The 25,264-nt window shown below is 40.3% G+C and overlaps 1 protein-coding gene across 4 annotated transcripts in view; it reads right to left on the reverse strand.

Moving 5' to 3' along the window:
* The window catches only part of SCAI (suppressor of cancer cell invasion), a 106,405-nt gene that overhangs the window by 11,133 nt on the left and 70,008 nt on the right, over positions 1–25,264 (reverse strand). For 3 of the 4 annotated variants that reach the window (XM_037036447.1, XM_037036446.1, XM_037036444.1), the window contains 8 exons: positions 18,454–18,550; positions 17,383–17,481; positions 17,085–17,237; positions 15,530–15,631; positions 15,183–15,284; positions 14,374–14,452; positions 12,433–12,532; positions 10,858–10,939 (listed from right to left, as the gene is read on the reverse strand). In XM_037036447.1, coding sequence (XP_036892342.1) covers positions 10,858–10,939; positions 12,433–12,532; positions 14,374–14,452; positions 15,183–15,284; positions 15,530–15,631; positions 17,085–17,237; positions 17,383–17,481; positions 18,454–18,550 — 814 coding nt within the window. The remainder of the gene's footprint in view (positions 1–10,857; positions 10,940–12,432; positions 12,533–14,373; positions 14,453–15,182; positions 15,285–15,529; positions 15,632–17,084; positions 17,238–17,382; positions 17,482–18,453; positions 18,551–25,264) is intronic. The other variant, XM_037036445.1, reaches the window with a different exon arrangement.

Here is a 25,264-nt window from a genome sequence, read left to right on the forward strand (position 1 = left end):
TGCCTTCTTGATTTTGGAACATTGTAAACATAATAGCAATACAAAACAATTAATTAAAATAAATCAGAAATTTCTTTTTTTAAAAAACATTTTATTTATTTATCTTTAGAGGGGAAGGGAAGGAGAGAAGGAGAGAAATATCAATGTATGGCTGCCTCTCGTGAGTCCCCTGCTGGGAACTGGCCTGCAACCCAGGCATGTGCCCTGACTGGGAATTGAACTGCGATCTTGTGGTTCCCAGGCTGGCGCTCAATCCAGTGAGCTATACCAGCCAGGGCAAGAAATTTCTTGTAAACAAAACACAGGGAACAAACTGAATGATATTAAGGAGCATCCTGAAGCTGAGGCAGCTGAGGCATTCCTGCCCAAGGCGGAGATGGCCTGGGTCCTTGGCTGGGACGCTGTGGCTCCGCGTAGAGCTGAGATGAACACTGCCCACTGCCATTACTTATGCCCCCAGGTTTCCTTTTCCTCTGCTTCCCTTCTGATCAACTTCTCTCCTAATTTGTTTAAACACAGTAAAAAGAGCTGGCGTGACAAGCCTGACCGTATCCTTCGAAAGGCCTGCTTACAAGGTTGGCTGTTGGCTGGCTTCTGGGAACTTAGATCTGTCTGAGTTCCCACCATTTGCCGAGCTCACTTCACCTGGACTGTGCAGACAAGATGGTTTGTGCGGAACACCTGCTTTCCTTCTGGGACGATGGCACTTTGGTACGTGCCAGGCACAGGGCGCCCACATGATCAGTCCCTGATAAACACCCTGGACACTGAGTCCCCCATGAGCCTCCCTGGTAGATGCTTTAGCTGTGTTGTCTCAACTTGTTGCTGGAGGAGTTAGGGACGTCCTTGTGTGGCCTCACCGGGAGAAGGCTCCTAGAAGTCGGAGCCTGCTTTGCTCTGGACTTCACCCGATGTGCCTCTCTTCTTTGCTGATTCTCTGTCTCCCTTCACCGTGATACACACACTCTAGTGAGCATGACTACATGCTTGGCCCCGTGAGTCCTCCCAGCGAATCACTGAACCTGGGGGTGACCTCAGGGACTTCTGATTCCCTTCTTTCAGATTATGTTTAAATTTTATGTCTAGGGAATAGTAACTTAAAGGATATTTCCTATCTCTGTTTTAACTCATCTAGTAATTAATTTTATAGTTCAACTCCCATTAGGTAATCTTATTTTATCTGCAAGTTTTGGGGGATGTCTCATAACTTTGCCACATATATGGATCATATGATTCAATGCTATTGTTTAAAAATTATGGCAAATGTATGTAAATGGGATATATGGAAGAAATTTTAATTTGTTATATAGCTCATATATAAGATTACTATTGATTTTTGTACATTCACCCCATATCTAATTACTTTACTGAATATGTATTCATATTAATAGTCTTTCTGCAATTTCTTTGGATTTTCTATATATAAAATCATATAATCTACAATTAATAATTTTCTCTTTCCTGTATTTATACCTCTCACTGGTCTGAACAAATTTTTATTGATTTATTTTCAGAATGTTACACAATTCTGGTCAGGACTATGACAAGATTAATCATAATGATAATAGCAGGCATTCTTTTTCTTTCTCATTTTAATTAAGAACACTTTAGTGTTTCTTACTCTAAGTACATAATACAGAAGCTCTTCATCACAGACCCAGTTTTTCTTCATTAAGAATGGGTACTGGCCCTGGCTGGTGTAGCTCAGTGGATTGAGAGCGGACCTGCGAACCAAAGGGTCACTGGTTTGATTCCTAGTCAGGGCACATGCCTGGGTTTCGGGCCAGTTCCCAGTGGGGGACACATGGGAGGCAACCATACATTGGTGTTTCTCTCCTTCTCTCCTTTCCCTTCCCCTCTAAAAGATAAATAAATAAAATATTTTTTAAAAAAGAATGGGTACTGAATTTTAATAGATTTTACAAATGACCATTGAGTAAGCATGTGATTTTTCTTATTTATCCTCTTGATATAATACACAATATTGATTTATTTTCATATACCTAACCATTATGTATGATTCAGGTAAACTCTTTTGGTACATTATTCTATGAATAGGTCTATTCACTAGTATTTAATTAAACTTTTTCTAATCCACAAAGATAAACTAACAGGGGTAGAGTCTCCTCCCATGTGTGCTACTTTCATCTCAAACAATGTCAGCACAGTGATTCCAACCACTTACTGAGTGCTGACTGCTTTTCAAGGACCATCCCCGGCTGCTGAGATCCTAACCTGTAAGACCAGTATTGCCAACTTATTTTACAGAGAGATGAAAAGAGGAGCAGAAAAGACCAAGGACATATTCAAGGTCATACAAGTGTGTCACGGCCTAATTACTGTAGGATGAATTGATTAGTTCTGATCTTCTCCATTGCTCTGGAATTGTGTATTTGATTCTGAAAGTTTAAAGTATTTATTACTGAGCCCGAAAGGGCCGGAGCCTTTATTGTGGGGGAAAGAAGAAAACGATGATTGCTTCCCTCTATTTCATACCCTATGATTAGGCTTTTAAGATTTCCTTCTTACGGCCATTAGATTTTTTTTCTCCCAGGAAATTACCTATTTAACTAAGGCTTTAAAATACCTTCAAACGTGAAGACAGTACATGGTGCCCTTTTCAAAGATCTCCTTTCTAGAACAAATACTCATTAAACCTATGGATCAGACATTCTAGATGCGAGGATTATAGCAGGAAACAAAACAGGTTTTCTAAAAACCCTGTCTTCCTGGAGCTGACATTTAGATGAGCGCGGAGGTGGCAGGTACAGACGCACAAGAACTGAAAGGAAGAAGTTGCATAACAGCAGTGACAAATGCTCCTGATGGAAAGACAGCGAGAGCACAGTTAGCAGCACAGGCTTTGCAATCAGATCATGGGCAAATCCCCACTCAGCCACTTACTGGTTTGGTGTGTGTGACCGTGGGCAAGTGACTTCATCTTTCTGTGCCTTGGTTTCCTCATCAGTAAAGTGGGAATAATGAAAGTAACACATTGGGTCGTGTAAGGGTTAAATGTGTTCATATTTGCAAAGTGCTCAGAACCACTGCATGGCACTATACAGAAGCAAACTGTTAGAATTAAGAAAAATAAAATCGTGGATAAAGAGTGCTGGGGAGGCATAGAATTTTAAAAAGGGCGGTTAGGGAAGCCCCTGTGAAGAGGCATCAGTTGGTTAAATACCAAACAACAATGCAGGTATCTTTGCAAGAGGATTCAAAGGCAGGGGGACCGGAACCCAAAGGTCCTAAGCAAAAGACTGCCAGGTATGTCTGAGGAGCAGTGAGGTCAATGCGAATGAAGCGAACAGACAGGAACGAGAGAAGATCAGAGAGGCATTTGAGGGGAGCGTGGAGCTGAGTGAGGGCAGTAACAGGACACCTCTGTTCTGTGTGAGAGGTTTTAAGTAGAGAAATGGCACGATCCAACTTGCAGGCACGTGCTGATGGGGGCCAGGGGAGGAGGAGGAAGACTGGCTAGGAAGCTGCTGCAATAATTTGGGGGAGAGACGGCATAGGTGTGGGGCACAGTGACAGCAGTGGAGGTGGTAGGTTCTGGATGTACTTAGAGACGACAGGATCTCTGGAAATGGACGTGGGGGTGTGGAAAAGAGGAGTTAACAAGAACCAGTGGAGGAGACTGAGAAAATAAGCTGACTCCACATCTTTTTAGTTCTGAGGAAATTGAGCATCTTAAGTTTAGGTTTTAAAGATTTTACCCAGAGAAGGGGACAGAAGTCAGAGTTCAGGTTTTGCCTGAGATAGGAGTCTACGAGAAAACTATCCCTGTGCAATTAGAATCCCAAAGGGCCACACCCTTAGTGGGAGGAAGAACCAAAACAAATTTCACACCTTCCTTTCTCCCACAACTACTCCACAGGGGACTGCAAGGAAAATTTTCTCAGTGCAGAGACAAACAAAACAAAACAGAACAGTCTCTGAGGGTTTTAACTGTAAGTCAACCATCCGTGTGTTTGCAGCCCAAATTCACACCACTAAGTAATCTCCCCCAAATGGGGGCATCTTCAGGTGTCCAGCAAAGCAAATGGAGACCCTCTCTGAATAAAAGGACCTTCAGTCCAGGGCTCAGTGATTTTCCCCACAAATAAGTTTAAAGATAAGAAAAAACTAGTTGAAGATAATTAAATTAAGCATATAAGGATACAGAAATAGCAAAGGGTGTCTTGAAGCAGCAAAAGCAGATTTCAAGTGTAAGAATTATTAGCTAGATAGTAAATAAGTACACTTATTATTTTTAAACAAAGAAAGAACAAACTTGAAAAAATAGGAAACTATAAAAAGAGCAATAGATTATTTGAAAGAGAACCAAATAGAACTTGTAGAAATGAAAATTACCACAACCAGTGTAAATATCAATAAGTGGGTTTAAGAGCAAGTTAGTCACAGCTGAAGAAAGAATGTGTAAACCCAAAGACAGCCCAGAAAAAATCATCCACATCTCAACCAGAAGGAAGAAAAAGGTGGATAATATGGAAGAGAAGGCAAGGGATGTGGAAGATGGTGAGAGTACTGTGTGTGTACATCATCGAAGTCCCAGCAGCAGACGACAGAGAGGCTGGGGTGCAGCCAATATCTGAAGAGACAATGGCTGAGGATTTTCCAGCAATAATGAAAAATTCTAACCTACTAACTCAAGAAGTCTAACAAGTCCCAGTCAGTTAACTGTAAGGAACAGAACCCAGAACTGTCACAGTGTAAGGGCAGCAGGCCAGAACCTTTCACAAGAGCAAGAAGAAATGGATGCGTGAGGCTGGCTCCAGAGGGCTCTTACACAATCTCACGGCAGGGCGAGGCTCAGCAGACTGCAGCAGCGCCGCCAGCTGTCACACAGGGCACGGCTCTTTGGACATCAGTGAACAGGACTGTTCTGGCAAACGGGTTAGCCATGTTCACCGGCAGGGATTCGGCCTTGGCATAATCATTGAGACACTCAAAAGTGTTTCTTCTTTCAAATGAAAAAAAGCAGAACTAAAAGAAGTGTTCAAAATTGACAGTGGGATTTTTTCACTCCCACTAGTACTATATTACTATAGGTAAGGCCACTGCCACCTGCCTAGTCCCTAAGGATAATTTGAGGGCCACAGTGTGGGCCATACTTGTTACACACATCCCGGCACTTCAGTCACCCTCCTCTGCACCGAAGCTCAGACTAGCATATAAACCTCCTCTTCTCCCGAGTGTGGAAGGAACTGGGCTTTGGGATGAGAAAGACTGCTGGAATCTGTTCGGCAAGTTACCTAACCTCCATAGGCGAAGTTTCCTTGACTGTAAGGATAATAGCACATCTCTTCATTTAATCACTCAACATACATTTATTAAGATTCTTTTAAGTGTGAGGCACTGGGGACACAAAGGTAGACACATATAAACACAGAGAGAGACTCTAGGGAAAGAGAGCCTAACGCGGATAGACCTTTCTATTCCAGGCAGAACAGCTGAGTCTGCTCTGGGGACGATGACGACGGGACGATGAAGACAGACATAAAGAGACACCAGAGACTACCCAACATACAGGTCCAGCCAGACTGTCACACTGAGCTGCTCAGCATAATAGCCTATCCACAACCTCAGAGATTCTGACCATGTTGCAGGCAGGCAAAAACAAACCAAAGTGCATCAACATAAAGGAAATAGCTAGCAGAGGGAACTTGTAAAATAATCACCGATATTCTCAAAGGTAGGAGAATACGAAGTCTGTCTGGAAAAAGTCCAGCCATTGTTAATATAATGAGAAGAGTTTGTATGACATCAATGTAATCTGGCAGCTAAGGAGAGTGGATGGAATGTGCATGCATGAACAATGATGACTTCACTGTACTGGTCACTGGGGATAATAAACACTGTTGAGTGAGCATGTGTACTGTGTGGCTGTCGCATTCAAAATGACTGATGGAGTAAAGCAATGAATCTGCATCATATTTTGCATTAAGCTTGAACATTCCTTCATGGAAACTATTCAGATGATTCAGGAGACTATTCGGATGATTCAGAAGGCCATAGCTATGGGCAGCCAGTGACTGGCAGCTTCATCATGACAACATGCCTGCTCATGTGTCATGTCTCATGCAGAGTTTCTTGGCACAACATCAAATCACCCAGGTGACTCAGCCCTCCTACAGCCTAGATTTAGCACCCTACAGCTTCTGGCCTTTTCTACAACTAAAATAACCTTTGAGACTTGTTGATGCGGCTCAGTGGATTGAGCACCAGGGTTCGATTTCCTGTCAGGGCACATGCCTGGGTTGTGGACTGGGTCCTCAGTTGTGGGAGTGCAAGAGGCAACCAATTGAAGTGTCTCTCCCACAGAGATGGTTCTCTCCCTCTCTTTCTCTCTCCCTTCTCCTCCCTCTGAAAATAAATAAATAAATAAAATCACCCTTGAAAGGGAAAAGATTCAGACAGTCAATGAGAATCAGGAAAATACGACAGGGCAGCTGATGGCGACTGGGAAAACTGTGTGAGGTCCCAAGGTGCCCACTTTGAAGGGGACTGAGGTGTCATTGTCCTGTGTACAGTGTTTCTTGTATCTTGTATCTTCTTCAATATTATTTTTCATATAACATGGCTGGACACCTTCTGGACAGACCCCCGTGTATTTCAACGAGGATAAAAACCAAGATAATCATACATGTGTATGAATATGCATTTTATATACCTCTATATTTTTATGAAAGAAACATCTAAAGAACAAATAAAAAATCTCAATAGGGGAATTAGAAGATAAAGGCAAAGGAATTTTCTAAAGAGCAAAAAGACCAAAAGATGGAAAATAAAGAACAAGAAAATCAGAGGGCTAGAACAGAGGGTCTAAAATATGAATGACGAAAGTTGTCAAAAGATAGTACAGAGAAAATGGAGGAGAGGAAATCCCTGGAACAGCTCAAGAAAGTGGGCACAGTCTCCAGACTGAAAGGACTCCCCAAGTACACGCCAAGCACCATGGTTAAAAGTAATCCCAGACCGAGACATGCTGTTAAGTTCAAAAACACGGGAGACTTTAACCAATGTCACTTCAATTAAAAAAAAATCTGCCTAGTTTTCCATGGGGAGAAAAAAAATGGAAACAAAGAGACCCTATAAGCTTCCAGAGACTGAAAACAGGTCAATGAAAGAGTCATTAAGAAATACTGGGAGCTACAAAGCAATGCAGCAATGCAGCAATGCCTGCAAATTTTGAAGGGAAAGTATTTCTAACCCATTCCACAACCATCATTGAAGTGTGAGGGTAAATTAAAGACATTTGCAGAAGTATAAGATTTCAAATGTTTTATCTCATGATCAACCTTCTCAGGAAGCTACTCTAGGAGATGCTACAGGAACTGAGAGAGTAGACACCCTAGAGGAAGACACGGCACTGAGGACAGGGACCCGATACAAGATAGAGATGAAGACTTCCCAGGACAATAACGGGAAGAGGTTCTCAGGTAAGAGCTGTGCGGAAGAGGTAGAGGGCACCCGGGCAGAGGCTCTGGGAGGCCATTCACACAAAGAAAAAACAGAGAGACTCATACATATGACTAATCTGAAAAAGACTTAGACAATTGGTGAGGAGACTGGGGTTGAATAGGGGATAGGCTGAGTGGGGAGAAGCAAGGAACAAAGATAAATAATTATTTGCTCCAGGAAAAGTAGATAGTTGCATAGGAAAGGAAAAGTTTACTACGTGGCTTAGCTGTTAAAAGCACTTTATGGCCACAATAATATAAGCACTAAATATTTAGTGATTCAAATCTATAAGTTTATTGTATGAATTAAAGGATATAAAAGGTATAAATGTGAGTTGGGGCTAGGAAGCGGAAAGAAAGCTAAATTTCTCTTCCATAATGGGATATCAATACATAATGCCTAAAACTGAAGAACCAAGAAATAGCAATACCAGCATGCTATTTAGGAAAATGGTGGTTAAATACCAATAATCAGCTAAAAAAGATATAAACGGTGCCCTTGGAAAGAGGCAAACGGGGTAGGACAAGAGTAGGGAACTGCTGTTTTAGTAACAGCAGTTGGAGCTGGTGGAGCTCATTGTCTGAGCAGCGCCCACTCTGACAATGCGCTGGGGTTACACAGACATCTGACACCACCTCCCCCCAAGCCCAGTGAAGCAGAAACGTGAGTTAGGGCCCCCGTGCAAGTTTTGAAAAGCACTGCGGATGTTTCTCACACACAGAGAGAGTTGACAACTATAGCTTTAAACTACTACATGCATGACTTAATCTCATAAAAATAAAAATGTAGTATTTAAAGAAGTATACATAAAATGTTTACATATGAGGAAGCATTTAGAAAACATATATGTTTATAAAACATTCACATGTATGAGGCATATACAGCAATGTAGGAACTCAAGAACTAATACTTGTAATTGGTCCCACAGCTTTCTCTGTTTTCATTAGAAACTTGCAAAATGGTAGTTTAAGAGTTTTTACACATGCTTTCTGGAAAAAGTATGAGAAACATTCATATATTAATTAACACAGAACTCTCACTTGGTTTAGAGGCATTAAATAGTTCTAATTTTTACAAAGACCAGATTGGCCCTGGCTGGTGTAGCTCAGTGGATTGAGTGCGGGCCTGCAAACTACACGATTGCGGTTTGATTCCCAGTCGGGGCACATGCCTGGGTTGCAGGCCAGTTCCCAGCAGGGGACTCACGAGAGGCAACCATACATTGATATTTCTCTCCTTCCCTTCCTCTCTAAAGATAAATAAACCAAATCTTAAAAAAAAAAACCCAAAAATTAAAAAATAAAAAATAAAAAAATAAAAAGACCAGATTGGTCTGTGCCATACTCCAATCTGCCTACTGCAAATGGGCTCCCCATTTCATTTCTGAAGATCGGTATGTTCTGGACAATTTAATTTTTTAGAGGAGTTATACTGCATGTGCCATCAAACATAAGCAGACAAAACCCAGAAAACCACCTTCCTGTTATTCCACTGCTATCCTGTCAGAATATTAAAATCTAGAATGCTGGTGGGAGGGGTTGCAGGGCAGAGGGGAATAAAGGGAAGGAGAAATGGGACAACTGTAATAGCATAATCAATAAAATATATATTTTAAAAATCTTTAAAAAATTTTAAAAAAGAATATTAAAATCTAGAATTAAATCATGGTACCTAATTAAGTAAATACACTTCCAAGTAGGCACAGTGGTGTTTGTTTTTTTTTACTCAGCATGTAATACTCATTCTACATCCAAAGTGCACTCTGGAAATAGCCAGGCACATGTAATGAAAGATATTTTTGAGATTATGAAAAGTGCTACCAAATAACATCCAATTAAAGTGAGAGAAATTACTAGATTGAGATACTAGATTGCTGAAGTACTCCCAATGCATCCTGAAGCATATAAGCAATACACTTGACCTGCTGTATCAGCAAACCCTGTCACATCCTTAAACTACAGCAAACGATCCCTTCTCGTTCACTGACAAAGTGAACGCTTCTTCTGAATTCTGTGAAGACAACTGTCTGGACTCCTCTGGTTTTATAAGTTTAAATAGGAGAGCTAATGAATCTTTTCCTTTAGCAACTTCCCCACCCCTTCAAAAAGATTAAAAACACCACCACACACATGGTTTAAGAAAGTATATAGCTAATGCTCTCCAAAATCAAAGTTGTAATGTTAAACTTGATAAAATAGGTAGCAGGAAATTTGCTGACAAGTTCAGGGTAGGTTGGAGGCTCTTGGAATTCAGACTTTAAAAAGTGAAACTAACCATGAAAATGAGATGGAAAACATATGCTTGGGGTCAGCTCTCACAGCTACCAGACATTTCCATTGCTCTCCTGAAATAAACCTACCAATGTTTGCTTCTCCGCCTAATTACATGAATACCCACAACAACAATAGCTTTAATTGGCAGTTTTAATGTGCAGATCCCAGCATATTTCTTTTTCTTTTTAAGATTTTATTTATTTATTTATCTTTAGAGGGGAAGGAGAGAGGGAGAGAAACATCAATGTATGGTTGCCTTTTGTGTGTCCCCTGCTGGGAGTTGGCCTGCAGGGAACTGGACTACAACTCAGGCATGTGCCCTGACTGAGAATCGAACCGCGATCCTCTGGTTCGCAGGCCTGCGCTCAATCCATCCAGCCAGGGCCTCCCAGCATATTTCTGAATGTACTGCTGCTCACTAATAAAATATTCCAACCACATACCAAGAACTCCAAGAACTGTTTTCATTTTCCTGTAAATTACTATAATGTGAACTCTGATATCCTACTTTAAAGTGTTTTGTTGCTGACATTATTTATACAATCATCAAAAAACACTGCTTCAAAAGCAAAATATAAAACAAAGGATTTTCAAGTTATATCCCTGTTACTTATTTCAAAATTCGAGGCCATCACTTTTTACTTATTTTTACAAATTTTTTAAGTAAGTGCATTTAAAACAATTCGTGTTGCTATTCATTGACTGCAACTGTAAAACTGGGATATAAATTTCAGTTAAACCATAGCAGCTGGGTGTGTAGATGGGGAAAAAGTCTGTAAACTAGAAAATAAAACGTGCCCATTTACTTCTACCTCTATAAAAGGAAATTATTCTGGGTTATATAACAAAAAGAACCTTCCACCAGAGATCTTGGAAATCTTGAATTTTTTTTCCTGCAGGAGGATTTATTATTTTCCACTGAGTGTCCATTCATGCGTTTTCTTCTTGTTTCTATTCATAGCACCAGATCCTGACTAGCATGCACAACCTCAAAAGAAAAGAAAGACTAAATACAAACTGTATAAAATGAAGCAAAATAAAAAGGCACATGTTAAGATCAGTTACCTCGGGTGCTGCCACCACGTCTAACCTGTGCCGCGGTGCTCACGGAACTCACCTTATATGCAATGCTGTTGGAAGAGTCCACGATGATGAACAGGGGCTTCCGTGTGAAAGGGTAGAGATCCCCAGGGTGGAGGCTGGGAAACAACAACAGTGAGTAACTAAGTAACTATACCACTAAGTCTGAGGATTTTTCTTCTTCGGTTTGGTTTGCTCACATCTCCTTTTCATCGTAGCACTGAGAGAAAAACAAAGATTAATTAAGCAGAAGACAAAGACTGTGTGTATTAATTTTTACTGGGAAAAAGCTTCAGAGATAATTATTACTCAAGAATATCCACACTAGAGAGAAGGCTATTGTACATGGAGAGACAGGCTACACACACAACGTGCAGATCTTTGAAGTGAACATTGAGGCCCTTGCTTAGTATTCAGAAGCCCCTTTGAAAACATGTTTTGAAAACAAAGATGTGATAACACAACCAGATTTGTACTTTGATGAGTCTTTCAAAATCTATACCTATTTTAAAGATTTTTTAGTATTTCAGGCTATATCTTTCTATTACAGACAATAATAGGGCTTCCCTGTTTTACTGGTCTTTACTTTCTCTGGACATTTTACCAGAATCAGCTGGGTGTTTCTTAAACACATAGATTCCCTGGCCCATAGAAAACCTACTGGACCCTAAGGCTAAGAGCCCAGCAGCATGCATTTGAGAGCCATTGCTAAAGGTCACGGCCCTGGCCGAGTAGTGACCCACTCTCAGTGGGTCAGAGAGTCACCCCCATATGCCAAGCAGGTCACAGTTTTGGTGTGCATGCTCTTTTAAGCTTAGTGGACAATGTGTGTGTATGTGTAAATATTGATGTAAATGTAAACAAAGTGATATGTCAATGAGCAATATCATCATCTTATGCGCAAGCTTTTCTAACATAAGTCATTTACAACTAAGGTCAATGCAGCACTGACATGTGGCCTGGAGGACTGTCGACTGTCACACACACAGTGTGAAATGTCTCCCTCTCTGCCCACCCTCCCCCGTTCTTTAACATGAGCAGTTAACATTTTTTGTAACATGCTATCAGAAATGCAGTTTCAAACAAGTCCAGTTCCTTAATAACCAGATTGCTCTCTCTCGAATGGAGAAATTACAGAGCCAATAATAGCTCACCCAGTGAATGTGTCATACCTAGAAAAAGAGCAACTTTCATAGGTGAATTCTACTTGAAATCATAACTAAGCTCATTTGTGGTATATCAAACCAACAGAAGCTTCTATTAAAAAGTCTGTATTGATATTAACATGTATCATGCCCTGGTATATTATTTATGTATGTATATATTTATAGTCTCCTCCAACTTAAATGTCATTTTTGTTCATTGACATATATCCAGTAATTGAATAGTGCCTGACAAATAATTGATATTCAGTGAAAATTTTAAAAACGTATCAGCTCAAAATTCTAATTTCCTAGGATAGTCAGAGATGGAAGTATTGCTGGATTCAAAGAAGTGTCATTAATAGCAGCCTAAGAGAGTATTTCTAGCACTAGAAAAAGTCCCCATTTCACTTTATATTTCATAAGAGAACTAGAATTTTCATAGTAGGGAGAGACACGAGAATACATACCAGTGCATTTCTTTGTGGGACTGATTCCGTTTGTGGATGGCATCTCCGTTTATAATATCCCGGTTACTATTAGTAAGGACCCCTCCAAAATCATAGGGACCTATAAAAGCAAAGGGGAGAACCCTAGACTTCAATGGGAGAGTGGCATTGTTCTGGTGTTCAGCGGTGTTAATGTGAATCTCTCACTGATGCAAGCAGAAGTTAATTATAAAACATTTTAATTATTTTAAAATGTCTTAATGCAGTATTTAAATGATTTCAGCATGTTGCTTATTTAAACATTTTTAAAAAATCACTTAATTATTCATCAGTTCTTCAAACATAACCTAATGAGAAACAAAACAAGAATCCAACGCATCCCGTTGTTCGGGAAACAAAAGGGATGGCGATCTGGGATGCTCAAAATGATCTTACGTTTCAAACAAAACTAAAACCTCAGGTTTCACAAAATTATTTAAGTACAAAATTGCAGACTGAAGTCCAAATAATTTCTTAAGTATAATTTTAAGCAAGCCATTAATTGTAAAATTCAGGAAAAAAATTGGAATAAAACTTGAAAATTCTGACAAAATCTTCACTTATTGAGAAGAATGACTGCCCTGACCGGTGTGGCTCCGTTGGTAGTGTGTTGTTTCACAGAGCAAAAGGTCACGAGTTCAATCCCCAGTCAGGACACATGCCTGGAATGTGGGTTTGGTCCCTAGTCAGGGCATGTATGAGAGGCAACTGGTTGTTTCTCTCTTACATCGCTGTTTCTCTCCCTCTCTTTCTCCTTCCCTTCCCCTCTCTCTAAAGGTAAATCAATAAAATCTTTAAAAAAGAATTGCCAAATTTAAGCATGTGAAAAAGTCCATTATCACTATGATACCAACTGCTGGAGTTCCAGTTTTGAAGTTTGCCACTAGTCATATGAATCAGTTAAACTTTCATCTAAACGGAACAGCAACTGAGGGGAGTTCGGCATAATCCCTCTCCAAGGACTATTCAGTTACTGACTGCAGTGCTGTTGCAGTTTGAAAAAGTAAAACAAGAAGTCAATGTATTAAGCAGGGGCCCAGGAAATCTGGTTCAACAGTAGCTAAGAAATAGAAATAATTGCTTATAAATAAAATTACTAACTTCACTACAAAAGATTAGTTTATGACTTCAAATCACTTTTAATGCTGTTATATTTTATCCCTTAGAAAATCAATGCAGTGAAAAGAATAGATTTATTTTGGTTTGTTTTCATTTATCACTTTAAGAGGATCTGTAGGTCATGCAGGAAGATGGGAGGGACGTGCACTGTATAAAGGAATGCAAATTTCACAAACAGATGAGGAGGAAAATGTTAAGGATGTTAAAAAAAATTTTGTGTTGTGTCCAGATAGAGATTTAAATGCCTCCTTTGCATCCCAGTTACTCACCTATTCTGACCAATTTCATATATTCTGGACAGTTTTAAGTTTTTATTCTGAAATAGCATCCCAATATTCTACATGTTGAATCCATAAAAACCAAATAAAAAAAGGACGGAAAACAAAATCATGACAAGGACTTGAACTTTCACAGTTACAAAAGTGTACTGATTTCTACAAAGACTTTCAGCCCCGATGCAGCCGCTGACCAGATCACCTAAAGCATGAAAAGCTCAGAAAAATTCAACGACATGAAGTCGATAATTACTAGGCTTGGTCATTTCATACACATGTGCGCTTCTGGTACATCTGATAGTGAGGCACACAGTTAGTATGTGAATTTGCTGACTTGAATGTATACTATTTCAACAAATAAAATAGACTGGGATATCTGTAAGATTGCCAATTCCACAAGTAGACCGGATTCCCAATTTGGAAGCCTCTCCAGGATGCTGGAGAGGGTCTGCAGGCTGTGGGCCATCGTCTTGTAGAACATCCAGAGAATTCAAGCCCTGCTCACAACAGGAGCATTCCTTTATTGTACCTTCACTATCAGAACGACCTGTGGGGAAGACGCCGGTGGCTGACAGGTAGATCAGGAGCACGCTATTGGCAGGCAGCTCCTGAAATTTAAGAAAATCACATATACAAAACAACAAACAGGGAAAACAACAGTTTTACTTAAAGCTCATGACATTTTAAAGGTGTTGGGAGCAGGGGTGAAGAACCTAATCTGACATACTGTCTTCTCCAAGAGAAGAGTCACTCATACAAGTTCCAACTTCTGTCTACCGGCAAGATTCTTTATTAATCTATAATCTACAACTACTGCCAAAATTTTGAAGACATTCTGTGCTAAAACACCCATCATTTAGAAAATGTTTGCTGAAAGCCTGTAATGGAGAAGTACAGATCCTGACTACAGCTTGGAACGACAAACTCCATCTGTGGCTCTCGCTACTAGACACTGGGAGGAGCCCCACTTACTCCTCAGAGCTGTTTCAGTGACCGAAGTAGGCCCCTGAGCTGCCTGAATGAGCACCAGGCCTATGCTCCCTGCTCCTGTTTTTTCAGTCCTGCACCGACTCTTATGCCCAAAGTAGTTTAGTGATAAAAACCTGCAGGGAGGAGAATAATTAAGCGATAGTCTCACTAATTAATGGTAAGGACCATTCGGAGCACCATAAGCAATTTCCATTCTGAACATAGCTATGACTAGGATATTCCAAAGGCAGTTTCAATTTCTTCTTTTACCTAAACTCTCGACTCAAATATTCCAAGAGAAGAGTGACTCTCAGACTCCATTCCGGGCACACTTTCCCCATATAGTAAAATACACTGGATCATATATACCTTAAAAGATGCTGCTAAGAATGTGTACAGTTGGCTGAAGGTGGGTTTGTAGAGCAGGTACTTGTGGGGGTTTTCTCGCCTGGTAGGCTTGTCGGCTGATTCCTGTATTTACACACAGAAAACAACACACATACAAGCTCTACTTGATAGATGGATTATCAATGTCTACTTTTACTATCCTCTTCACCACACAGCTTTTGTTACTATTATTATGCTTATCTGTATTTCCTGTATTCCATCAAGAGAGTTCTTGATTCGCACTCATCTCATGTGTTGGATAATGGCATTCCCCGGGGAGCAGAAGCAGCAGGAGTGTTAGCAAAACTGCAAAAGGAGGGAGAATGTACCTGCATTCCTGGCTTATTCATCTGGGAGGCTAAATTCATTGGCTCCCTTTCCAGGGCTTGCAACATCCGGAACATGTCAACAGTTAGTTCACTGAACTTAACCTGCAAGGCCAACAAACCTGACTGTTAATGCAGAATGCAGACCTTGAAGCCTTAATCATATTATTACTCTTAACATTCATGTGTACTTAATGACATTTAGTCTTTTCCAATATTTTATCATAAAGAGTTTCAAAAGACATAAGACTGAAAGAATTACACAGTGACATCCATAAGCTAATCATCTAGATCCTATGACATTAACATTTCCTATATTTGTTTTATCGCGTATCTCGCCATCTATCCATTCTCCTATCAATCCATCAATTCCCTCAGGTATTTTTAGAAACAAATCCGCCCCGGCTGATTTGGCTCAGTGGACTGAGCGCTGACCTGCAAACCAAAGGGTTGCCAGTTTGATTCGGAGTAAGGGCACATGCCTGGATTGCAGGTCAGGTCCCCAGTTGGGGGGGGCGCGTGAGAGGCAACCACACATTGATGTCTCTTTCCCTCTCTTTCTCCCTCCCTTCCCTTCTCTCTAAAAATAAATAAATAAAATATCAAAGAAAAAAGAAACAAATCCATGTAGTCATGTAAACACAGAGACCTACAGAGGTCCTCTAAAACATGCTAACTTTTGGCAACACACTGAGGCTACAGTACGGCTCCAGCCCACATTTTATAACCTCCTCACTGTGCTTTGGTAGTACATAATGTGTAGACCGCATCCCTTTCTCTTCTGAACAGTACTTCCACAGAACTTCGGGTAGGCAACATTGTGCTTAAGTTAAAATGTTTTAATTTATAAACCTGTGAATTAATGGTTATAAAAGCCAAAGTTGGAAAAGCACTAGAAAAAGTTAAAAACAAAAATGGTAAGTGTAAGGAAAGCTTCAAAATTAACACTTGTATAAATAATGCACGTAGAAAAATGTATTCGGTGGTAACTTTTCCAGTATCTCATAATTCCTAGTAAATTACACTTCTAGTGCATTAAATCATCATGGGACTGTTCTGCCCCATGAAAACCATATTTGAAATTTGCTTTTGATAAATGTACTTAAAAAGAACCCCACCTCCCTTTTTTGTGGATTATAAATAGTAATAAGCAGACTTAGAAAGTTGTAAAGAAGAAAATAAAAACCACCTAAAATTCTGCTGCTCAGAGATAAATGTTCTATGATATTGTGAATTTCTTCTTGGTCTTATTTCCTCTGTGTGTGTGTGTGTGTGTGTGTGTGTGTGTACATTTTAACACACGAAATAATTCTCTTTACATAGCTCCACAACCAGTTTATTTTCATTTACCACATCATGAGTATCTTCCTTTGTGATAAAAAATTCTTTCTAAACCATTTAAATGCCTGTAATATAGTCCACAGACAGACACAGCATAATTAACATTTCCTCAAAAACAGATGTTAGGACATTTACAAAGAAACAAAAATCCTGTAATACGGCAAACGCACTATTTTTCAAAGCGGACTTTCAGCTCAGTTCCTTGGTGATTCTTTACCTGATTGTTACAATTACCAATAATGAGTGCGTCGGCCAGAGCCAGCTGTCCCACAATCATGCCCTGTTCCAGCAAAGGGGCTCCCGTCTCAGTGAGGCGGTTCGATGTGATGACAATGGTGTTGTCGTCATTCAGTACCATTACGGGGTCCGCCTGCAGAGAAAAGCAGTCGGTAGTTGACAGCCACGATAAAATATCAGTATAATAAATTATTCCTTCTTGATATACACAGTCAAAACACATACCACACATGAATTTACTTATCCGTAACCATGACGACCTTTTGTCGAAAACTGACCTCAATGAAAGCTGCGACTTCTTGAAGCACCAGGTTCCACTCCACTTGATCTTCAGTATTAAAGCGGTGAGTATAATCTTCAATTTCATCGGACAATTCCTGATTGTAAAAGATCACAAAGAAAATGGTCATACAGAAAAAGCGCTACATGGTACCATATTCCTGACAGCTGACATAGATAAGAAGTTTGATTATTATCAAATTCAGTCCCAATTATAACCAAAAAGAAAGAAAGAAAACTACCTGGATTTATCTCAAAATCAAAAACTCCAGAATGATCCACATCAATAAGATCTTCAGAGAGATCCTGCAAGACCCACACCTACTTGGTGCCACATCAGCAATTACTTTATTAAGAGAAAACTCTTAAAGGTAAAACCCCAAATTTTTAACATGCAAAAAAGTAATAATGTCTAGCTGATTTTCTTTGGCTTTTATATCACACTGGTTTTATCTGGAAATTGTTAACGGTAACTAGGAGTGGAGAAAGACAGAAGAGGACTTGTCAAAACCAGCATGTGATACTTGAGTCCCCCAATTAACAAGTGTGCCACGGAAACCGCTATCTGAACGCAGAGTGCAGCCGGAACGCAGTCTGCAGTCACAACAGAGAGTGAGTGAGCCTGAGTGTTACTAACTCTTCGTCAGCTCAGTTAATGGAGGAGACAGTGACGTAGACATACCAATGGGATGAAAAAGCCAAAACTCACCCACAATACCTGTGTAAAACATTATGTACTGCAGGTTTTTATGACCTAATACTTCAATTATTTTCTCTTAAACTAAATATTTTAACTTTTGTTTGCATTTCCCAGCCATGCACTGATGGGTGGTGAAATGTACAGCATGCTGATGGGGTAAAAGCAAGGGATTGAGATAATTATCTCTGGTCAGTGTGTGTTTGAAGTATGAAGAGAGTTGAAAGAAAATTTTTTATCATTACCCTTGTCAGAGTTACCATACTTTGAATGCTGTAATGATTTAGATGTATCAAAAGTTATTTTAACCTTAAATCTATTTTAAACAAAACTATTCATATATAGTTAGATATTTATTTTAAAGTACATTTACCTTTACCAGGTCCTTCACAACATCCATTTTGTTGAGAAGAAGACAAACTACTATAAATCTTGCGTAGTATCTTAGCTTCTTAACTACCAACTCGGGTCTGCAGTAGACAAATGGAAAATTACTCATTAGATCAAAAAAGGAAATATGCTTTTTGACTTTTTTCCAACTTTCTTATAGCTTTTAAACTCTTGACCCTATTCTGCAGTTATACACATTTTGGCATATAACCTATAGTCTTAACACATTTCTTACTGATTTATCACGTAATTCATTCATTGAACAAATATCTATCAAGAACTTAGATGCATCTGGTACTATGCTAACTGCTGTGAGTAAAAAGAAAAACAAAAACCCAGAACTACAGACACCATTCCTTCTTCACAGATCTTACAGACAAAAAAGTATTTAAAATATAGAGGACAGCCCTGGCTGATGTAGCTCAGTGGATTGAGCATGAGCCTGTGAAGTAAAGGGTCGCTGGTTTGATTCCCAGTCAAGCCACATGCCTGAGTTGCAGGCCAGGACCCCAGTAGGGGACACATAAGAGGCAACCACACATTGATATTTCTCTCCCACTCTTTCTCCTTCCCTTCCCCTCTCTCTAAAAATAAATAAATAAAATATTTTAGAAATATAGAGGACAGATAAAATTTTAAAACAAAGTGAAATAAATACAATGATAGGAGAAATAAAGGGTGCTATTTGAACCCACAAGGCTGGATCTTGAATGATAGCAGACTTCCTCAAAAGAGTAACGTTTACGTTAAAGCTATGTATAAGAATGAGTAGAAGACAAGAGGCAGAAAGACACAAGGTGAAAAGCATTCCAGGAAGAATATTCCTTGCTTTAAAATCTTTTTTTTCTGATATTAATATTACCAAGCCAGTTTTCTTGTGCTTAGTGTTTATATGTCATATCAGTCCCTCTGCTTCCAAATGCCCGTGTCTTTTTATTTTAGCGCCTCTTTTGTAGACAGCATATGGGCAGGGCTTGCTTTTTGAGCCACTGGGAAAATCCCTGCCTCCTGCACTCAGGTCCTCTGGCTTTGCGAGTCCACCCTGCTGTATCTGTTTTCAACTCGCCCCTTTTGTGTCTTGTTCCTCTCTTGGCCCTCTCTTGCTTTCTTTCCAGTCCCTCTAATGTATTTTAGTGTACCTTTTTGCATCCTCTCCTGGCTTCTTACTTATACCTCTTCATTATTGTTTTTTTGGTGTGGCTAGAAGTAGCAATTGCACCCTCAACTTTTCAAAGGCTATTTACAGTCCATATTGCACCTCTTTACATCTGACACTTTATATTCAACCCTTATCAATTCAAACCCCACACTCCCAATTTCCACTTCCTGCTTTCCACATTCTATATTACAAATATAATAACGTTACAACTGTATATTTTCATACGTTTGACATTTTCCATAATAAAACAAAAATTATTCTTTGACCCATGAGTTATTTAGAAATGTGTCTACTAATTAACCAATTTATTGATTTTTAAAAACTATGTTTTCATTCTTAATTTTTAATGGATTTGCACCATAGTTAGACAACATATACTTGAAAAACCTATTTTGAAGCAAGTATAAGTCAATTTCACAAAAGTTTCATATAAGCTTGAATATTATGTGCATGCGCTTATTGTGTGCAACTATAAGTACAGTATAACTTTTTAATTGTGTTATACAAATCTTATAATTTTTGTCTTCTTGATATTTAAATCACTAAATATGGTATATTTAATAGCTCCATGAATATTAGACCATTTATCAAGTTCTCCCTGAACATTTACCACTTTTTGCTTAGTTTACTATAATGCTACACTATTGGGCATATACATGTTAAGACTTTTTATATTTTCCTGAGTCATTCTTTTTATCATTATGATATAAGCCTCCATACTTAACAATACTTCCCACCTTAAATATGAATAATGCACACACAAACACAGCAGCATTCTATGTAAGTTATTTCTTTGGAGGATCTCCTGTAAAGAGCACATGACTGGCTTTTCCTTAAAAAGGCATCCTGATAATCTCTGCCTTTTACCTGGGAAGTTTACATCACTTTAATTTACTGTGATTGCCAATGACCTGCACTTATTTCTACTTTATCATGTTAAGCTAATTATATATTTTTAATATATATTCCTCTGCTACCTTTTATTGTAATAATTGTAATTGTATTACTCACTTTGGTCACCCTTCTATCTGTTCTGAAATTACACATTCTCCTTAGGTTCTTTAAAAATATTTTTCTGCCCTGGCTGGTGTGGCTCAGTGGATTGAGCGCGGGCTTGCAAACCACATGATCGCGGTTCGATTCCCAGTCAGAGCACATGCCTGCCTGGGTTGCAGGCCAGTTCCCAGTGGGGGACTCACGAGAGGCAACCATACACTGATATTTCTCTCCTTCCCTTCCTCTCTAAAAATAAATAAATAAAATCTTTAAAAATATTTTTTTCTTAATATTTAATAAGCAACTTTTACTCTAAGTTTATTCTGAACAATAAATGGATCTTATTAGTATGGTTTAATTCTTTATCTCCTTTCTTCCTTCATGTTATAGTTCTTCAGGATTTGGCCCCATTTTTAAAAAGATTTTATTTATTTATTTTTATGGAGAGGAGAAGGCAGGGAAAAAGGGAGAGAAACACTGATGTGAGAGAAACATTGATCGGTCTCCTCATACGTGCCCTGACTAGGGACCGAACCTGCAACCCAGGCCTGTGCGCTGAAGAGGAATTGAACCGGCAACTTTTTGCTCTGTAGGACAACGCCCAACCAACTGAGCCATGCAGGTCAGGGCAGTCCCATTTTCTTCATAACATTGAATAGCTGTTCTTACAATGATTACTGTCTTATGAGGCCTGTGTTTTTTTAGGAAACAAGGGGAAATTTTTTTCTCACTAATCCTAATACATCACCACTTTTTTCTAATTTCAATGTTCCTCTCCTGGAAAAAATCCCGGTAGTTCTTTTCTGTCACCCCCCCCAAGCCCCCCAAGGTCACTACAGCACTGGTCCCGGTGCTAAGGGGACTGGTGCTCTTACTTTCTTGAAGCTAAGCTGTCCATTTAAAGATGAAGAGATGACTGCTCTATTTTATCCGGCATTTCTAGGTGTTCTGGAGAGAGTATTTTAGATTCTCTATCGTACTTCATTGTCAGAAATGGAATTCAAAACAGAAGAAAAATTGTAGGAGGAGGATGTCAATTCACACCTGAAACCTTAACATAGCAATTCTCTAACATTTGATAAAATAAAATAGGTTCTATGAATCCATACCATGGTTTATTTTTATTTTTTTTAATATATTTTATTGATTATACCATTACAGTTGTTCTATTCCCCACCATCATTCCCCTCCACCCGCACACTCCCTCCCCCACCATTCTCCCCCCCTTAGTTTATAACCACGTGTCTCAAGTTCTTTAGATTCTATATTTCCCCCACTATTCTTGCCCTCCCGCCATCTATTTTCTACCTACTGTCTATGCTATTTTCTGTACCTTCTCCCCCCTTCTCCTCCTCCCACTCCCCTGTTGCTAACCCTCCACGTGTTCTTCATTTGTATGGTTCCGCTCCTGATCTAGCTATCTTCTTGGTTTGCTTTTGTTTTAGGTGTGGTTGTTAATAACTGTGTGCTTGCTGTCCTTTCACTGTTAATATTTTTCATCTTCTTTTTCTTATATAAGTTCCTTTAGCGTTTCATATAATAAGGGCTTGGTGATGATGAACTCCTTGAACTTGACCTTATCTGAGAAGCACTTTATCTGTCCTTCCATTCTAAATGAAAGTTTTGCTGGATAAAGCAATCTTGGATGTGGGTCCTTCCCTTTCATGACTTGGAATACTTCTTTCCAGCCCCTTCTTGCCTATAAGGTCTCTTTTGAGAAATCCGCTTACAGTCTGATGGGTACTCCTTTGTAGGTGGCTGTGCCCTTATCTCTTGCTGCTTCTAGGATTCTCTCCTTCATTTTAGTCTTGGCTAATGTAATGATGATGTGCCTTGGTGTGTTCCTTCTTGGGTCCAACTTCTTTGGCACTCTCTGAGCTTCCTGGATTTCCTGGAAGTCTATTTCCTTTGCCAGACTGGGGAAGTTCTCCTTTGTTATTTGTTCAAATAAGTTTTCCACTCATGGCTGTTTCTTTCCCCATTCTGGTACCCCTATAATCCGGATGTTGGAACGTTTAAAGATGTCCTGGAGGTTCCTAAGCCTCTCCTCATTTTTTTGAATTCTCATTTCTTCATTCCTTTCTGGTTGGATGTTTCGTTCTTCTTTCTGGTCCATTCCATTGATTTGAGTCCCAGTTTCCTTTCCATCACTATTGGTTTCCTGTGCATCTCCCTTCATTTCAATTAGTTTAGCCGTCATACACTCCTCTAATTTGTGACTATAATCAACCAGTTCTGTGAGCATCCTGATAAACAGTGTCTTGAACTGTGCTTCTGAGAGGCTGGCAATCTCTTGGTCACTTAGAGTTATCGGCTCTGGGGCTTTGAGTTCTTCTTGCGCCATCTTTTGGGCTGTTCGTGCCTGTTCCGTAGCAGGATCAGAGCCCTAGGTGTTCAGCAGAGCAGGGCAACTCAGTGGCTGGGTTGTGACGCTGTATGTGGGGGCAGGGTCAGAGAGGAGCAATAGCGTCCCATCTGCCGCCTCCCGCCACGGCCTCCACAGGTGCCACAGCTGCCACCGTCACCGGGACCCGTGTGTTTCGTCTCACTGCACGTGAGTGTGCCACCACCGTCAGCCCTCCACCACTGGGTTCGCCCCCTGGGGCCTGCATGGTCCGTCTCACTGTGCGCGAATGTGCGACCGTGGTGAGTCTGCCCCACACCCTGACTGGGTCCAGGCCACTTGTGCGCCTAGGTTGGGGGATCTTTCCTGCCCGAACCTGCTCCGCTGCTGGCTCCGCCCCTCTTACCGGTCTCCGTTGAACAGGTTCGTTGTTGTTGGACTTCCATATAATTCAATTTTCTTTTCTTTGGCTATGTCTTTGTTTTCCAAACCTTTGTTGTAGTCAAACTTGGTTGTGGGAGAAGGCACAGTGTTTCCACCTATGCCTCCATGTTGGCGGAAGTCCTGTATTTTTATTTTGTTTAAAGATTTTATTTATCTATCTTTAGAGAGGAAGGGAAGGAGAGGAGAAAAACATCGATGTATGGCTGCCTCCCATGAGTCCCCTGCTGGGAACTGACCTGCAATCCAGGCATGTGCCCTGACTGGGAATCGAACCACGATCATGTGGTTCGCAGGCCCCCACTCAATCCACTGAGCTACACCAGCCAGGGCCATACCATGGTTTATACAACTACGTAACAGATTACACGAACATATTTTGAACCACAGATTGACAAACATTCTCTAAGTGGCCAGAAAAGGCGACTTTTGGCTTTGCAGGCCACAGATGGTGTCTGCAGCATATTTATCTTTTCTTTTTTCACAACCCCTTTAAAAAGGTAAAAACGCTCTGAGCTCTGAGACAGTATAAGACCAGATCACAGTTTGCAGGCTCTGCATTAAACGAACGTGCAGAAGTGTTGGACGCATTCTGTTTCGGAAACCACGTGTTGAACTCCAGCAAAGCGCAGATGAAAGAAGTCAGTGCTACCCACTGGCACAGCAGAGGCCTCCCAATGCAGCGGGAAATCCTGAACCCGCAGCCCACAGCCTTCTGCCGGGCTCCCTGCCGAGCTGTGGAAGGAAGGGTCTACATCGAGTCTTCCTTACCAACGCCACCAGAAAATGCCCAGGTCTTCAAAGTCAGATTCACACTTCCCACTGCAGAAAACTTCAATGCTCTCAACACTGAAGCTGACATCATGATCTTTTGACAAAGTTATTGTGGTACTCTGGAACTGCGGCCCTTCCAACCTGCCAGGCCCTCCGCTTGTAAGACACCGGATCTTCACACATTTGCAAGGAAACTATTTTCCAGGTGGCTCAATGCAACTCCATCCCCGCCTCCATTTACTCAGACACTTTATCTTCTCCATGTCTAACTCTGGTCAGGATCAGCCACAAGAGTTGGGGTCTTCAGCTCCTCGGAAGACTGATTATGGGGTAACATCTCCCTTTACTAAACAGGATGGGCCTGGGAAATGACAGTGTGAGGGCTGACTGCTTAGTGACAGGCAGTTGCCTTAGTGATTGCTAGAACGAACCATTCCTCCTGGCACTGACACAATCCTTAGGCACTAAGACAGTGCAGAGAACTCATCCCTTTGAGGAGGGATTTTTGCCTTTTAAAGCAACTGTGATATTGTGCAATATTTTCCTACTTAGTTCAAATCTACAGCTGTTGATTATAGGAACTGTCGTCGACTGCTACCTGGACTGGCTGCCTTGCTCTGTGCGCACTAACAAACAACGTGCCACCTGAACAAAGTGCCCCCAGAGAACAAGGTCAAGATTTCAGATGGTCCTTTGATTCCAATTCAGTGCCTTTAAGGCAAGGGATTTTGACTCCGTGGCTCCAAAGAACCCCACCTCTGTCCATGCCCTGCTCTAGGAGGCAGCACAGGAAAACAATTAACGAGCAGTGTTCGCAGTTAGGATAGCAAAGAATTTCCATGAATCAAACTGACGGGTTTTAGGCCAAGGGGCTTATGGCCAATTTTCCTTTTGACAAATTAGAAAAGCGAATTACACAAGGTATTTTACTATTGCTTAAAATAGTTCCTTGCTAATAAAATATTACATAGCCCTTTTGCACATTCTTAGAGATAAATTCATCTCACCAAGAATTCGGGCAAATTGTACAACATAAGTGCAATAAAGGGAGGGTTGGAGGAAATATATTTATAGTGAATA

Source organism: Sturnira hondurensis, unplaced genomic scaffold (genome assembly GCF_014824575.4).
Source record: "Sturnira hondurensis isolate 20B ecotype Veracruz unplaced genomic scaffold, ASM1482457v3 Scaffold0022908, whole genome shotgun sequence".
Taxonomy (NCBI): Eukaryota; Metazoa; Chordata; class Mammalia; order Chiroptera; family Phyllostomidae; genus Sturnira; species Sturnira hondurensis.